Source organism: Podarcis vaucheri (assembly GCF_965113315.1).
Source record: "Podarcis vaucheri genome assembly, chromosome: 3".
NCBI lineage: Eukaryota > Metazoa > Chordata > Lepidosauria > Squamata > Lacertidae > Podarcis > Podarcis vaucheri.
The window spans coordinates 126344382-126361910 of record NC_138761.1 but is presented as its reverse complement, the minus strand read 5'-3'; the positions used below and the strand labels follow the sequence as shown (position 1 = coordinate 126361910).

The 17529-nt window shown below is 45.0% G+C and overlaps 1 protein-coding gene across 2 annotated transcripts in view; it reads right to left on the bottom strand.

The window, feature by feature from the left end:
* The window catches only part of UGP2 (UDP-glucose pyrophosphorylase 2), a 30330-nt gene extending 21582 nt beyond the window's left edge, over positions 1–8748 (bottom strand). The window contains exon 1 of one of the 2 annotated variants that reach the window (XM_082215790.1): positions 8641–8748. Coding sequence is in view for 1 of the 2 variants with exons in the window: in XM_082215789.1 (XP_082071915.1) it covers positions 6912–6930 (19 nt within the window). In the remaining variant the exon portion in view is untranslated. Of the gene's footprint in view, positions 1–6911; positions 7369–8640 lie in introns of those variants that run through there. The other variant, XM_082215789.1, reaches the window with a different exon arrangement.
* Positions 8749–17529: the final 8781 nt, after the last annotated feature.

Genomic DNA, 17529 nt, shown 5'->3' with positions numbered 1-17529 from the left:
CAATAAAAATCTAAGAACTAATAGCAATCTTGCAAGCAAGGGCATCAGGCTGTTCAATAGCCAAGCACTGCAGATTTGCCAAGCAATACAAAATATCTCGTATAAAAATAGAAACCTGCTCATGAACTGTCATGCTCCATGAGAGTTAGCCTCCAGTAATTTGTCTGTTATTATCTCCCTCCCTTAAAAACATACGCTTATTCAGGTATTCAGCCATTACTAAGCAACACAAAAAGTGAATTGCTCTATCCCTCTCATCTGTATTTACTTTGTTTCTTAAAGCCACTTATTTCACACATGCAGAGAACAAAATCAGCATCTGGTAGGAAGCCTGAGAGTGCTGATTCGCCTTATATTGCTTTGGTAATTTTTAAAACAAACTCCCCCTTTTAATGCATAAATGCCTTGAACATATTGGTAGTCTCAGGAAAAAAACACAAGATTAATTTGGGAATGCAGCTCTAGGGGAAAAAATTGAAGTGACAAATATAAGTGAGATTCTGAAACACACATCTTCTTTTGTAATAGAAATTGTGAACAAAGTTCAAAATCATCCAGATGAAAATGTCTGTTTCAACATGCAAACTTTGCTTTTCATTTTACAACACTCCTGATTTAACAGAAAGGCATTTCTAGGTGTTGCAATAATTGCCCAGAGCACTTTTGTTTTATGTGGAAATAGCTCTAACATGCTTAATGGCTTTCATTATATCAGAAGGTATGTGGCACTTTCTAATTCCTCTGTTAAGCATGCAATAGCCACTTTTGTTTTTCAGGGAGGAAAGTGTTGCAATTACAGTGGTACCTCAGGTTACATACGCTTCAGGTTACAGACTCCGCTAACCCAAAAATAGTCTTCAGGTTAAGAACTTTGCTTCAGGATAAGAACAGAAATCGTGCTCTGGCGACGCGGCGGCAGCGGGAGGCCCCATTAGCTAAACTGGTGCTTCAGGTTAAGAACAGTTTCAGGTTAAGAACGGACCTCCAGAACGAATTAAGTACTTAACCTGAAGTACCACTGTAATGTACTATAGCAGAAGACAAGGAGAGACTGACATCCCAAAACTTTTTGGTACAATGCAATTATGTGCACATAGTTTGGAGTGTAAATAATCATATTTGAAAAATTATCATGAAAAATTAAATGAACATAGAAAGTGTTCATTTAAAGCAGTGTTTCCCAACCGGTGTTCCGCGGCACACTACTGTGCCGTGAGACATTGGCTGGTGTGCCGTGGGAGGGAGGCGGGCGAGTCGGTCTGTGAGAGGTGGCGGCGGCGAGGATCCGCGTCGAGCCGGGGGCGGCTCCGCGGTGGTGGTGCCGAGCGGCGGGGCAGCGCGTGCAAAAGGGAGGAGCGCGAGACAGCGGAGGAGGAGGAGGCCGGCATGTCCGGGCAGCAGCAGCAACAACAGCAGCAACTCCCGGCGACGGCTCCTCAAGCCCCGCCGCCGCCCCCTCCTCCGCCCGCTATCGCCACCACCACCACAACAGCCGCCGCCGCCTCAGTTGCTGCCGTCCCTCAGTCCCTCGCTCTGCTGCCTCCTCCCACCCCCAAAGCTTGGAGGTTCCCCGGCAAGGGGGAGGGAAAAAACGTTCACTTTTGTGGGTCCCTCCCGGCGTGACGCTGCGCGCTGACGTCACGGGGCGGGGCTTTAATGGTGGTGTGCCGCGAGATTTTTTTCAGTAAACAGGTGTGCCGTTGCCCAAAAAAGTTTGGGAAACACTGATTTAAAGGCTGCAAGCGAGAGAACTAGGCATTACAGTGGTGCCTCGCAAGACGAAAAGAATCCGTTCTGTGATTCTCTTCGTCTAGCGGTTTTTTCGTCTTGCGAAGCAAGCCCATTGACGGATTAGCGCTATTAGCGGCTTATCTGCTGATCAGATCAGCTGATAAGCGGCTTAGCGGCTTCGAAAAAGGGTGGGAAAGGGGAAAAAACCAGCAGGAACTCGCAAGACATTGTCGTCTTGCAATGCAAGCCCATAGGAAATTCGTTTTGCGAAGCACCTCCAAAACGGAAAACTCTTTCGTCTAGCGAGTTTTCCATCTTGCGAGGCATTCATCTTGTGGGGCACCACTGTAGTTCCCAGGGCGGGAATTCAACAAGCATGGCATCATCATCGCAAAAGCCCACCAACCAGATCAACCTTAACAGACCTTGACCAGGGCTTTAAAGGCCAATCGTAGCATTTGGTCACATTCTTGGGCATACATACACACAGTCCTTCATATCATCAGATTATATACCATTCTGAGGTTTACATGTCAGAATCAATACCAAATTGAACTTGGAAATAAATGGGAAAACAATGCAGCTAATGCAAAATTGGTGTGATCTGATCAAACCACCAGGCCCCCACAAGTATTTGGGGTGGGGGGTTAATTCTGCACCAGTTCCCAAACTGTTGTCAAAGGCAGACCTCCTATATAGAGGTCACCTGTGCTTCCATAGGTGTCAATAGACAAAGGAGTACCCCAAACTTCATACCGGGGGGCAGTGTTGGAGGAAGCCCGGTCCAAAACTGACTGCAAACCTTCATCAGATCAGAGGTCTTCCACTAACTCCAAGCTGTTTGCCCTTATCCTACAACTGCCTCCAAATACCTGGTTAAGGTATCTACTGCCTCCCTGGGATAAGCAGATAAAACAAAAGATATTGTGTTTTCTGTATAAAAAATGTGATTTCATGGAATCAGAGTGGGAAGAGACCCTGAGGATCATCTAGTCTAACCCTGTACAATGCAGGAATATGCAGCTGTCTTCTGCTCTAGCCCCCAAATGACCTCTCCTACCAGTTTCACTGGAATGTAAAAAAGTGTAGGTGACAGGCTGCAAATCTGACTTTCTTTTTATTCCTCCCTCTAGTGCCGAATTCAGCCTAGTTAGATCCAATAATTAATCTTCTCTGTTTCCGTCAGCTTAAATGTAGTTTTCAGAAGATCTCTGCTGCAGGGGGGAGTTTGAGGCTTCGCTCCCGCAGAGTTGCAATACTGCCATGTCCGCAGGCTCAATCACCGGTCTCCCCCCCCCCGTTCCTCTCAGAACAGGGGTTTGAGGGTCACAGGAGAGCCCTTTTGCAGACTGCTGGACCCCTCAACACCTTGAGAACCCTCTCAAGACTTTTAAGGGGTGCACCTCGCCTTGGTGCTTCCCCCTGTATCTCCAAGGGGCTTGAGTCCGTCAGATGATCGGACTAGCACTCCTTTTTGCCATTTGCAGAAACAGGAAGTCAAAGTCCCATTTTGTCAAAGCATGGATACCATGGCTGATGGAATCAAAAGCTGCTGAGAGTCCAGAAGCAGTAACAGGGTTGCACTCCACCATCCATCTCTTGGTGAAAATCATTCACCAGGATTTTCCAAAGTAGTTTTTGTGTTGAGTGGGCATTATTGTTTTGGAAGATGTTTAGTTGGGCCAGTTCTGGAGTGACTTCTAATATTTGCTTAGTTATTTTGCATATTTCTTGTATGACTGATGTCCAGAAGAGTTGGATTTTAGGACATTCCCACCACATGTGGAGGTATGTGCCTGTGGAGGTGCATCCTCTCCAGCATTTTGGTGAGGTTCCTGAGCTTACAGTGGTACCTCAGGTTAAGTACTTAATCCTTCTGGAGGTCCATTCTTAACCTGAAACTGTTCTTAACCTGAAGCACCACTTTAGCTAATGGGGCCTCCTGCTGCTGCCGCCGCACCGCCGGAACACGATTCCTGTTCTCATCCTGAAGCAAAGTTCTTAACCTGAAGCACTATTTCTGGGTTAGCGGAGTCCGTAACCTGAAGCGGATGTAACCTGAGGTACCTCTGTATTAGCATTAGTTTCTGTGGTGTTAGGCACCACCTGTGAGTTTCAGATTGAGTTCTTTTCTTTTCGCCGATATGGATTTGAAAGGTTTAGACCACATTCTGGTCCATTAGGTGGGGTTAATCGCATAGCCTATGTCGTTCTCCCATTGTTTTTGTATTACATATAGGGTTTGTGGGATTTTGGAGTAGTATTTTGTATACTGCAGATACCATCCCTTTGTTGTGTCCCTTTGTTGTTAGGAGGTATTCGAAGGTTGTCAAGTGCACAGTTGCAGCTGATTTTACTACTCGAAACCTGGCAAATCAAAGGCTTATACCACCTAACCGACTTCTACAAAAATAACAAACCCATATTAACACAAGAAATAAAAGACAAACTAGGGGACACCCAAATGCCCTGGCTAACACATCACCAATTACATGCCTTCTTAAACAATTCAGAGACAGTTGTTGACTAACAATGTGATGAGTGTGATCGTTAGGCAACTGCCATTTAAATGTTAAGTGCAAGAAGAAAGGTGGTCTCTCTCTTTTTCTAGCAATACTCTTATTAACAAATGTCCCAAATTTATATAAGGGTCACATTCAGTAAGAAGGGTTTGGTTAAACAGTTGGAAATCATGCTTATGTGAGCTAAAGCCCAATAATCTGTCCAAATAAATTGTTCATGTAAAAATTAAGTGTTATCATCTGGCTGTAAATATTGAATTTAGAGGAAGACTAGGCAAGATCCAGCCAAAGTCTCATTCATTTCAGTGGGAGGGTTAAACATGCACTTAGCTCTACTTCACTGAAATCAAAAGGATATTCCATTCCTATTGATTTTTATTTCAAGACAATTTCCACTGAATTCAATGGGACCTCTTTGGGACTAGGTATGCATTGGATATTCGCTCTGTGTTTTATGGAGACTGATCTTTTAAAGCACCATACCAAATGTTTTATATGTTGCAATGAAAACCATACCTGCACACTTCTTAGGATTTAGGACAACAGTTCTGGCATCATGTAGTTTTTGCTATGCAATTTAGTTCAGTCATTCTTTCTCCCTTGGAATTGATGGTATTTTATCATATGAATAAGGGTAAAATCCTAAATTCTTTTCCACCCATCTACCAATTATCTGCCTGAATAAATATTAAATCCAAGTGTGCAGCTGAGTTTTAATAGCTAACGGTCCATCAAATTACTTGGCCTAAATGCTTAAAATAATCCCTAAGTATGAAACTTGAAATAAATCAGTAGTCCTAAAAACAAAACAAAAAACAAGAAAAATAGTATGTTATCATAGATGGATATTTAATACCTTAAGTATAGTTTCAGCAAAGGTTTGGACCAAACCTGGCTTGCCTGAATAGAATACGCTATACAAACTCACAGCACAGAAAGGAGTCTTGGTTACAGTTTCTTTTTAAAAACTAGTTTACAGAAATGCTAACAGGTATTACCATAGAGCAAAGTAGCCCCAAGGAGGGATCTTTAATACATGTCATACAATATATATTTATGCAGCCAGTAACACAGGTTTTAAGAATACTTTACTGGCTAAAGAATTAAGGCACGCAGCACAAGTGTCATGTGTAGGCCATTGCCGGTTACCTCATCTGTAAACAATATGCTGTAGTAATTTAATGTTAAATAGCAATTATCTTTTTAAAATATCAAATATAATGGGAGAACAGTGTACACTGTTCCCTAAAGGTCAAGCTCATTTTCTTTTGCCAACACTTAGTCTGCATTTTAGCCTTCTTAAAATTAGCTCACAGCATTTTATGTATTCTACTACACCCATTCTGCATTTAAGGGAATAAAATCTGACGTACCATGAAGCAATTTCACCCAAGCATACAGTTACAAACCATTTGAGCAAAAGAAAATAGGAAGCTGTTACGCGTAAACTCCTCAGCTTCTACTCATAGTGATAGAAATCTCCAGCAGGCTGGGAAATACCATGTCAGGTTGTAAGCATAGAAGGGGACATTTCGAAGTGTTTAAATGTATGCTAAAAATACAACTGTTTCGATTCCAATAAGGAAATTAAATTTACCTTTGACCTAATAAAACTGACACTTTGAGAAACATAAGCAACCTCCCCCTTTTATACACAAAATGGCCTCCTCCAGTATTGGGCTTTAAAAGTGCAATAGCACACATAAGGAGAACATTTCATCGTCCCTTGTTGCACAGAGTTGACTGGCTGTAGGTAGATGACTTTCAGGTTCAATCAACCTTGCTCTTAGCTCTCTTATTAGTCTGCCTACAAGCAAGACATAATCATACTGCACTCGTATACTATATATTCTACAGTATCCCCTCCCAAAAAATCAATACTTGACTTTTAATATATTCTCTCAGTTCAAAGTACTGTATTCTGCACAATTTACACATAAGGACTGAAAATCTGATCTGTTTTCTCCAAGTAGATAATTATAAAGTTTTTCTGGCATACAAAAGGGGACAAACTTTTAATTTAAAATAATTCACACTGTTGCAAGAATCCTTTTTTTCCCCAAAGAAAATAAATGTATCAGAGTCATCAGGCTTCCTGAAACAACGTCTTATGGACTTTTCCAAATTTCGCAATAGAAGTCTCCGAGAATCAAACCACTTACACAGAACCCGTGGAATGAGACAGCCATACCGTACCAGAAAAATCTCACGCTATAATTCACCAGAAACTATTACACCAAACCACAAGACATGTAGATAAAGGTTTAAAGACCCCTGACTGTTGTGGACAGAAAGGCCAGGCAACAAATCTGGACGGACCCAGTTACAGACCCCACCTGCAATTGCCAGATTCAGATGCAGCGGCTACAAGACACTTCAGTCCGGTTTTGCAATGTTATGTATTGAAAGAAGAGAAAAAGAAAGCCTACATACTCTCTCGCCCAAGCTAGAAGAATCAGCTGAGAGAAAGCGGCCGTGCTCCGCTGTCACCCGAGCAACAACTAGAAGATCTGCTTAATTAACCCAGTGATACTCCTTTTACCACCCATCACCACTGCATTTCGGCAGCCTCTGCTTGTGGAAAATAGCTGTTTTATTTAAAAACACACACAACCCCGGGCATCATGCAGCTTTAAAGGAAAACGAAGCAATTCCTACCTTTTGCAAATGACGACATTTTAGAGCTTTACGTGGGGATACTCGTTTTATAAATATAGAAAATATTTAAGACACGCTTCTCCCCACAAAAATTACAAGAAACGCTCGGAAAAATAGGAAGGTTGGTTTGGGAGGTTGTTGTTGTTGTTTGTCCTTGCCGCCCTGCTTCGTGTATATCTCAGTTTAAAAGCATCGAGAATAGGTTACAAATATATATATTAAAAACCAAAATAAACTCCCCCGCAAAAAACCGCTAAAAGAATTTTCACGTAAATTTCCTGTCGTGCCCGATTTCCCCGATCCTTCTCTACATCTGCCCTCGGAAATAAATGAATAGGGCAAGCTGGTTAAGAGGGGAAAACCACAAAGAATTTAAATTTCCTCAATGAAAGAGGCGGGCCTAAAACGGTGTCTCACCATCCTTTCGCCCTCCCCTTTCCCCGCGGAGGGCCGGGCGCCTCCCCGGCCTCCCTGATTCGCGGCTCCCCGGGGGGAATCTCCCCTTCCGGATTGGGGCCGGGGGCTCCCCGCCAAGCGGCCTCGCGCCCCTTTCCTGCTCGGAAGGGCTGCTGCGAATTTAGGGGGCTCGGCGCTTCTTCTCCGCGTGCCAACGGGTGGCTGGGGGAGCAATAGGCATGGATGCCCGGCAACTCTTCCTGCCTGCCCCCGAGTTTGAAGGGAAATCTTCGAATAGCAAGCCTGCTTTTTCCAATTGTGGTGCGTTTACTCCTGTCCCCTTAAAGCCCTGCTTCCCTGGCTAGGAGGTGCGCTATTGGAATCTGCGGGTCTGCCCCTGAGTAAAATACAAGACAAAAACACACACGATCACACGTCCGTCCAGCTCCCCTCTCTCCTATATATCCTAGAGGCGTTGGACGGACATTTTAGCATTTGGGGGGGGGGGTCTTGTCTTTACTCAGGAGCAAACCCCGCAGAGGCTGGCATTGTTTTACAGTAAGGCCACGTGTCCTGAATTTTCAAAAAGGATCGACTGCAAAGCTCCTGCGAAACTGCCACGGGCGGACTTTGCTGAGCAAGAGGCAACCACGCCGGCTTCCTCCCACGCGGCGCGCAATGCCCCTTCCTCGCACGGGCTCAGCGCAGAGATGCTGCCCCTTCTCTCTGGCACCCGCATCTTGGAGGCGCACCTGAACCATCTGCACGTCGGGAAGCGGCAGAAGGCGGCACAAGTGTGTGGCGGGGCTGCTGCTGTGCGTTTTGGGGGGGGGGACACGCGTCTCCTCCCCCCGGGCAAGCGGAACGCGCCCAGCGCCATCATTGCGGAACCCCAACCCCCCCCCCGCTAGAATTCCTTGGCACAGGAAGAGCTCCGCTCTTGGCGGCGCCCTCCCCCCGGGCAGAACCGCCAAGGCGCAGGCAGCGGGGGGGGGGTGTCACGCAGGACAAGCGCCATATACAGATGTCTCCGGCGCCCGCTTCTCGGGCCTCCCCACAGACGGGCGGAGAAATGGCGGGGGAGGGAGAAGCGGGAGCGACCTTGGCGCCCGAGGCTGCTTCCCGACCCACCGCCCCCAAGCCCACCCCCCCCAGCCCTCCTCCGCCCGCCCAAGGCGCCGCCTCGCCATTTGTAGCCGCAGAAGAACCCGCCATGGCGGGCGCCACAGACGGGAGCCGCGTGACGGGGAGGCGCCATCCACGGAGGGAGGGGCCATGGCGGCGGAGACCCCCCCCCGACCCGCTCTCGTCGAAGCCAGTAGATAGTCGTTACCTCCTTTCCGCCCCTTTTCCAAGGTTTCACCTATTTCCCGGGGGCGGGCGGGCGGGGGGAGGCCCTGCGTGTGGTGGGGAGAATATATTTATCTATACTGTATATCTCTACGGCGTGTTTCATAGGAAGCCCGGGGCTCCTCAGAGGGGCTGGAGGGGGGCGAGGAGCGGCTGAGGCAAAAGAGCGCGGCGGCCTCCTCCTCCTTTTCCCCCGGCCTCCCGGCCCCCCCTCGCGAACGGAAGCGCCCTCTCCGCAGGCCTTGAAGGGCAGCGCCGCCTGCGCGACGCCGCCAATCAGAAAGCAGGCCGAGCCAGGAGGGCGGGCCTTTCGGCGGCCTTGTGCTCTTTGCAGGCGCGAGGCGCTTCTCCTGGGCCGCGAGCTCGCCTGGGGCTGACGCGGCTCTGGCGTCCCGGAGCGAAAAGACCCCGCGAGCCTTTCCCCCGCGTGGAGCAGCGCCTGAGGGGCTGCCCGCCGTTATCAAATGGTTTTATTCCGAGACAGGCGCCTTGATTCTCCTGTCTGGGAGGAGGGCTTGTCTGCTTTACAGTCAAGCTGTGTATATAAATGTTATAAATTATTGTTTATTATTTGTTTCACAAAATTTATACACCGCTTGATTATTATTTTTAAATCCTCCATACGGTTTACAAAAAGACAAGACGACAATACTTTAAAGAATACAATAACGTTTAAATTTCAGATCATCCAGCTCATTACAGTCTCCAGACACTGATCCAACGTTGCTTCATGCGACCCTGATAGAAAGGAGAAACTTAGCTAAATGTCATACACATATTGATGATGTAACGCAATGAACCATAAACAATAAAGCAACATTTTAAAAAATTAAGGTTGCAACTCTAAAGTACACTTATATTGGAGTAAGGCTTTTAGGTAGCATTTCTATGCACAGGTTTATTGACGGGTTTCTTTACCTCTTCCTGGCAGGTGTCCTAATGTAGCTGGGCTGCTCTTAGTGGAATGGATGAGAGCGAGGGACAAGTCTGCAAGGCAGGTTGTGCTTATGCAAGATTCGTCTCTTCTGAAAGCCTTTTCTCCCCCTTTCTCTTTGGCAGTAAGACGTAGTCCAGAACCGCTCTCCTTGTGTCTACTCACTAAAATAGCTGGAATGTCTTATTTATGAGACCTAAAAGCTATTCATAATATTATCACACAGTATATTTATGATGTTCTTGGGCAGTGCTATGTTGCAGCAATCTTTGTGTTGGACAACAACTCTTATATTTTGGGTTTTGCAATGGCAGTTAAAAGATCTCTAAACCTCTTGCCATGCCCCCCGCTTCATACTATGCTTCAGAAGAGGTGTAAACTTATTTGCCATGCCCCCCGCTTCATACTATGCTTCAGAAGAGGTGTAAACTTATTTGTTTTTTGTATATATGTGACTAAGAAGAATGGACAGTTTCTTAAAACAGTCCCAATCCAATGCTAATATTTAATGATATGTTGTAGTATTTTAAAATTTCATTAAAGGTTTAGGATCAAATTAAATGGCAGCATTCCTATTTGTTTAAAACTAATATTTAATGTGTCAATTAAATTAAATTTAATGTTTCAATTATTTAAAACCAATAATTCATGTTTCAATTAATTATAAAATCACTGGGTTTACTGATGGATCCAGCTTTGTGGTCCATGAGGCCTTTGCAGCATGTAGCACCTTCCATCAGCTAAGGCCATTGCACCAGCTACAATCCTTCCTGAACAGAGAATGCCTGACCACAATAATATGGGCCTGCTTTTGAAGATGCCTCAGGAGTTTAGACTTCAGCTAAATGAAACCCACTTTAGAGAACATCTACCAGTCCTGAATCTGTTTTACTGGTATGTTTCCTGGCACAATTCAGACAAGTTACCTTAAAGTGCTGTGTAACGTGGTACTAGAAGGACTGGCTTTTCTGGGTCTCTCCACCTACTGAATTTAGACAGATGGCAAGAGTTGAGGGCTCACTCCACTATGAAGTCCTGTTTATGAAACTCATTCCCCGGGGAGGCTTACCTGGCACCTGATCATATGTCTTTCTGGTTTTTTTATTTTCCCCAAGTCTTTTTTTAAAAACCTCTCTCTCTCCCTCTCTCTCTCTCTGTGTGTGTGGTGTTGTTTTTCTGCCTCTACTGTTTTTCCCCTGCTTTATTTCTGCTGTTATTTGTTGTCTAGATTGTAGTGATTTAAATGCTACCCTGAGATGGTTCTTTCCTATTGTAGAGCAGGTTACAACTTTCTTATGAATTAATGAACTGGTAAATTCTATTCAGGAATGTCCTTCAGTCCATCTCCAAGGGCAGATAGCTAAACCAGATCCCCCAGCCCTGCAGAAAATGGGCAGAAGAGCCTAAAATCTAAGCCTTGGCCAGGTAACTCTCTTCCCAGGACAACAGCCCTTCCCCGACATGTAGCTCTCATAACAATAATAATTGCACCAAGCAGGAAAGCAGCCACCCTCACTAGCCTCATCCCCACCATTGTGCCCCTGTTCTCCATGTGTTGTGATTACACCCTCTGCTTTTTCCCTTGGCGGAAGCAGTGGGATGCATACATCTTTGTACTTTTGCCCATTTACTGTATTTATTTTTCCCAATTTGAACTATAAAATGATGATTTTCTTGAGTCAAAATGAGAGTAACTACCCCTAAACATTATTGAAAAGGAAAAAAACAACAACACTGGTTACATCTGTAGAAGAGTCTCTTCCCTGCATGTAGGCTCCCCTTGGATGTAGAGCTCTGCCATGTATGAGAAAAACCTATGAGGGCTATAAAGTTCTAAGTCACACCTAATTGATATTGAAGCCCAGCATCAGTAGCTGAGGTTCAGGGGGATTAGTGGTCTTGTGTGTCACCTTTGAGTGATGCCAAAGGGCACTAAAGGGTGTGAAGCTCTGGACAGGCTTTTAGAGACTAGCTGGCCAATTTTCCACTCCAGAAATTGCCTTCTTCAATCAATGCTCGGTTGTCTTCAACTTTCTGTGATTCCTGTGTCTTCTTAATCCTCATTGGAAAATTCTGGCAGCATTATTTAATCTACAAAGCTTCAGCAAAACATATGTGCCTACCTGGTTATGATTCCTTATTTGACACTGTATCAGGGATGGGGGAAGTTGTGGCCTTCCCACCCATCCCAATTAGCATGGTCAGTAATCAGGAATTATGGGAGTTGTAATCCAACTATACCTGGAGGGCTGCAGGTTCCCTCATCCCTGCACTAAACTGTAGTAAAGTGGGTTGTAGCAGATGTTTCTATTAACCCCAAGCCTGTTTCATTAAGTCACAGTGATGCAGCATGTTTGTAAACCCATATTTTCCACATATGTGTGACCTGTTGTAGCCTGAAGCAGCCATTCCCATGTGCACTGTATTGATTCTGTAATTTAGGACTGTGTGAATACGCCCTCTAATTTCCTCCCTTATAAAACCTTACAACTATTCAGAGAATGGACATATGACAAATTGTTTATGCCTGCTCTTTTGGCCAGTCTACTTGATCACATCATTTTGGGATCTTGCCTGATGAGAGAAGAAGTTCCATTGAGGGAGGCTTTAAAGGGAGGAGTAGAACATTACACTGTTTACTTAGCAATTATATTTCCCAGAGAGCTAGATTCATTATGTGTGCATCTGTTTTGCCTTGCTGCGGCAATCTCAAGTGGTATATAGTATATTTATTAAGAGAATAACAAATAAAGTTTTGTGAAAAATACATGTTAAAATGTAGACAAGTTCAAATTCTAGCCTGCCTTAATATTAGATCCAGAAAGCATGTGAGTGAGGCATCTCTTGCCTTCTTCTCTAGGCACAGTTAGTCCTTTCATAGCAGATTTATTGCATGGAGGGGAAGTCCGCCAAAAAACCATAAATTTAAAAGCTACAAATTTCTACACTCTAAACTTGTCTGACACCTTGTTCATGTTTTCTTCCTTATTCCAGCACCAATTTAGAGAGACAAGAGGAGGCCTTGAAAAGTAAGAAAGTTATGAACTACAGAACTAAACCTAGGCTCTTTGCAGGCTCTTTGTTAAGTTGCCAGTGGCGTTGTACTATTTGTATTTTTAAAGGTTCTTTAATTCTCTGACATTTAACAGCTTCATATAAAGTACAAGCATTGGCTTTCATCTCAGTACATAAATTTTATTTTATATTCCTGAGCTATTCTCTGAGGAATCTCTGAGAACATCATTCTTGCAAACTAAAAATAGTGTCAAGGAACACTCAGAAGCAAGCAGCTAACCATTTACATCCAGGTTGCTTGAAAGATCCAGAATCCATTACCCTTACCATAAAGCGTGGTGATTAATAATTAAAGGAAAGCCAAATGCTATTCAAGCTTTCATATCTGAATGTGCAAGCTGTTAAATGGAACAGTATTGCGTGTGTATGTATATATGTGTGGGGGGGTGTATGTGTGTATAAAGGTTCTGTGCTCTGTTTTATAATCCTTATCTTTGACAGCTGAGTTAAGTGAAACACAATTTTTACACCAATAATTGACCTAAAAGTATCCACAACTTTAAACAGGAATAGCATTCCTAGATGAGCCTTTATTTCTTCATACACACTGTCTGTTGTTTGAAGTAGAAATTGATTGGGATCTCTCATGTTTCTATCTAACACCACTATCTAAAGATATAACAGTTTAGGGATGTTGGAAGCCATCCAGACTGGCTGGGGAAACCTGGCCAGAGGGGTGGGATTTATTTATTTGTTTGTTTGTTTGTTTGTTTGTTTGTTTGTTTGAGCTAGTCCATGCAAAGTGGACTAGAATATGAAGTGGGTGGAGAATCAGTTCTTAAGGCAGTCAAGAAAAGTTACTGAAGATGATTACAGATTGTTGAACATAGAAAAGAAAACATCAACATTTTCTATGTAACAGAAGGCAGCCAAAAAGGCCTGGGTGGGGGGAGATCCAGATTGTCAGATTTGTATACTTAACCGTACATACATTTTTATGCAAAGTTTTTAGGAATGTGGAGGTGGGGGAGAACCAAAAGTAGGCAGAAAAAATGAGGATGCTTGTGGGAAAATGATTGCTTGTACATGAGAGCATGAGCAAAGTTCTTATTGTTGCAGGGTGATTTCATAGCTAGAAGCATCCTTGGAGCATGAACAGCGCGTGAACAGCTCGTGCTGTCCTATATGATTGGCTAACGTAGCATGGCCTGATGCTAGTGCGAAGGTCCTTATCTTCTGGCTAGAACAAATTGCTTGGCTTGTATTTTGTATCTTTCTGATTTCACACAATAAAAGCTGTGCTGCATTAGCCCTACGAGCAGCCATATTTCGGAACCTATCATGGTGTGAGACTGATTTTTCTTTGGATGCCGAGCTGCAACTCGACAATTGGTGCCCCGTGTGACTGCCTTCGGACTTCACGTTGTTTTTCATTATTCAGCACTCACCAACACGTCGTTCATCCACGTAGTGGATCCCTGGTGAGTGCTCCCGTGTGATTTCTTTTGGATTTCATGCTGTTAAACAACGTTCAGCCTCACCTCGCCTGGCAAGGGCTGCAGACGCGTCGTTCATCCACGTAGTGGATCCCTGGTGAGAGCTCCCGTGTGAATGTGATTCTGGACTACGTTACGGACCTATCAGCACTTACTTCCGCCCGGACAGGGCAAAAAGGCGCCTCCCTCATCCTTCTAAGGATCCCTCCGGTAAGTGCTCCCTGCTCTTTTTGCAACTCTTGCAATCATGGGAAAGTCTCTCTCTGCACCACAGAAAAAATTTTTTAAAGACCTTAAATTCCTTTTGGCCAGTAACAACCTTGCTGTTCGGAAAGCTGACCTTAAGTCCCTTATAAAAGCCCTGGACACTCACTGCCCCTGGTTCCCCCAGGACGGAAATTGGGAGTTAGACGATTGGAAAAAAATTGGACACTTCTTTCAAAATCATCCTCAGATTGATGTCAAGGTTTTGCATGCCTGGAGTAACGTCTACAAAGCTATGTCGTGCTTAACTCCTTCAAACATTCTTCTGGCTGCTGCCACAACTTCTTCGCCCGCCCTCCCCGCTCCTGCTTTGCCTGCCTCAAACCTACCTCCTAAACCGCCGGACATTTTCCCTTCGGCTCCTCCTGTCACTCCCCTGCATTCTTCAAATTCGGCAGCACCCCCCAGCTCTCCCACCTCCTCCGCCCAAGGCATCTGGCACCGCTCCTACAATTCCTCTTCAAAGATCTCTCTGTGCCACCGCTCCGTTGCTGCCTTTTGATGCTGATACTCCAAATCTATTTCCTGTGATTGCTCCTGCACCCCCAGCCCCCGTCATGCTGAGCCAAACCGATGTTCTCGATGGGCTGACGGGAGGAGGAAATTTTCTTCCTATTGCCCAACAGCTAACTCTCGATCCTCAATATTGGGAGGCCACTACGGCTGCTGCTCAGGAGGCTTTAGCTTCTGTCCCTGATGACAAAAATGAGCGCAATAGCCGATTGGGGAGCGTCAGACAGGGCCCTGCAAAGCTCTATGGACAATTTGTTGATCGCTTGTACAATACCTTCAAGCGACAAGTTCAGGACCTGGCAGCACAAGAACCGATTGTACGCCAGCTTGTGTTTGATACTGCAAATGAGCACTGTAAGCAAGAGCTGCGCCTTCTAATGGCAACATCAAATATAGCCATTGCTGATATGCTTAAAGCCTGCCAGTCAGTGGGCACTGCTAGCCACAGCCTGCTAGCCACGGCCTTGTCCTCCGCCGTGTCCCAAAATCCTGCAAAGGCTACAACCTGTTGGATTGACAGTGGCTAAAGAAAAAATCCAGCGGACTTTACGCATTACGTACCTGGGACACAAGCTGACACCATCTGCAGCCATTCCAGTTACACCTCAACTACAGTTTCCTGGTTATCTTAGACTGGTGGATTTACAACAAATTCTTGGACAGCTGAATCGGATAAAGAGTTATTTGGACCTGCCCACCTCCACTTTGTCTCCACTATTTTCTGCCCTTAAAGGACATAAGGATCCAGCGGACAAGATCACAATCATCTCTGCAATGGAAGAGGATCTTCCACAGCTGTTCCAGTGTTTCCTGGCACGCTGAAAGGCCATCTTCACCCCTACTGCATTGGCCCCCCTTTTCCCTGGGAAGCCACTTCAACCACCAAACATCATTACAGTTTTGCTGCCTCCTAATAGCAACCATCCCATCTGTGTCATCACGTTTCGTTGGGCTTGGACTTTTGACTCAGCAGTACAAGGAGCAATACATCAGACCTATTTACAGCAAATGGGCTCCTGTATCTGCAGAAATGGTTGTGTGACTTCTTCTGGATTGTGGTTTTTACATGCCAATAATCGAGCCACGAAATATCACGCAGGTTGCTCAGAAACAGCCATTGGACTAATTTACCATTCTCATCCTTATTGACATCACTTGGATTTTACCCCCCAGATATTTTTTTTTCTCCTCCCTCAGGAGTCCTGCCCTATGATGTGTTCCCCTGAACATGTACAGAGGGCTGTCTTGGCACTATTGTGGACTCTTGGCAAGGGAGGGGGTGAGGGAATTTCAGTGTGTTCCAGTTTGTTTCATTTTTGTGCTTTGGCATGGTTCCCGGACAGAAAGTTGCAATATGGTTCTTTAGCAAGGCCTGCGACAATGGGCTCTGTTCTCGACCTTGTTGCAATCTTTTTGGTTACAGCAAGTGGAATATGCTTGAAGCGAAAAAAATATGCTTGGCTAGTGCCTTTTAGCTGCTGAGAAAAATGATTTTAAAAAAGCTATTAACAAAGAAATATCAGAAATAAGAAATGTAGTTCTTCAACATCATTATGCTTTAGATGTGATCCTTGCTTCTAAAGGTGGAATTTGTGCCTTAATTCATTCTCATTGCTGTATGTATATAACTGATCAATCGACCAATATCTCTGCTACTATTGATTATATGGAACAAATGATAGCCCATAATCCTTTGAATCCACCTGAAGGTTTTGATCCATGGGATTGCTTATTTTCTTGGTTGCTGTCAGGGGTTCAGGAGCAGAGACGCAGAGAAGGGAGGAAACAGAGAGCGAGGGGGAGGAATACGAAGGAGGGATGAGTGGGGATGACGACCCGAGATCCCCGAGCCTGTCCAGTGAGTCCGGGGATTCCCAGAAGGGAGCGCCAGCGGTCAGAGCAAGGGGGGAGAGCAGGGGGAAAGCCCAGGCAGAAGGACCCAGAGACGTTAAGGAGAGGCGCAGGAGATGGAGCAAGGCTAGGGTATTAAGCTGGTGTGCTAGAGGCGGAAACTCAGACGGATCTTCGCCGGCCTGACATAGAAGACGTAGGGCTGCACATTGCAGTTTGGAAATGGAACCTGTATAACGTGAACGCTGGTAGCGTGGTCCTATGTGAGCTGGGACTGGGTAGCAGCCCTGACAGTTGCCTAATGGATTATGGTTAAGAAAAATATTGTTGATTGTAATTGCATGTATTGCTGGCTTCATTATGGTGTGTTGTTGCATTCAATGCATACCCTCTTTGATTTCCCAATGCACTGCATGGTGGTACCGACCACGGCCCACCACAGGGGTTACAAGAGGAGTTTATGTTGCAAAGTGTAGACGCTTAGGCAATGAAGTGTACGATTTGGAATGATGGTCCCTCTTTTCCTCTAATAATATAAACAAGAAAAGGGGACATGTGGGAAAATGATTGCTTGTACATGAGAGCATGAGCAAAGTTCTTATTGTTGCAGGGTGATTTCATAGCTAGAAGCATCCTTGGAGCATGAACAGCGCGTGAACAGCTCGTGCTGTCCTATATGATTGGCTAACGTAGCATGGCCTGATGCTAGTGCGAAGGTCCTTATCTTCTGGCTAGAACAAATTGCTTGGCTTGTATTTTGTATCTTTCTGATTTCACACAATAAAAGCTGTGCTGCATT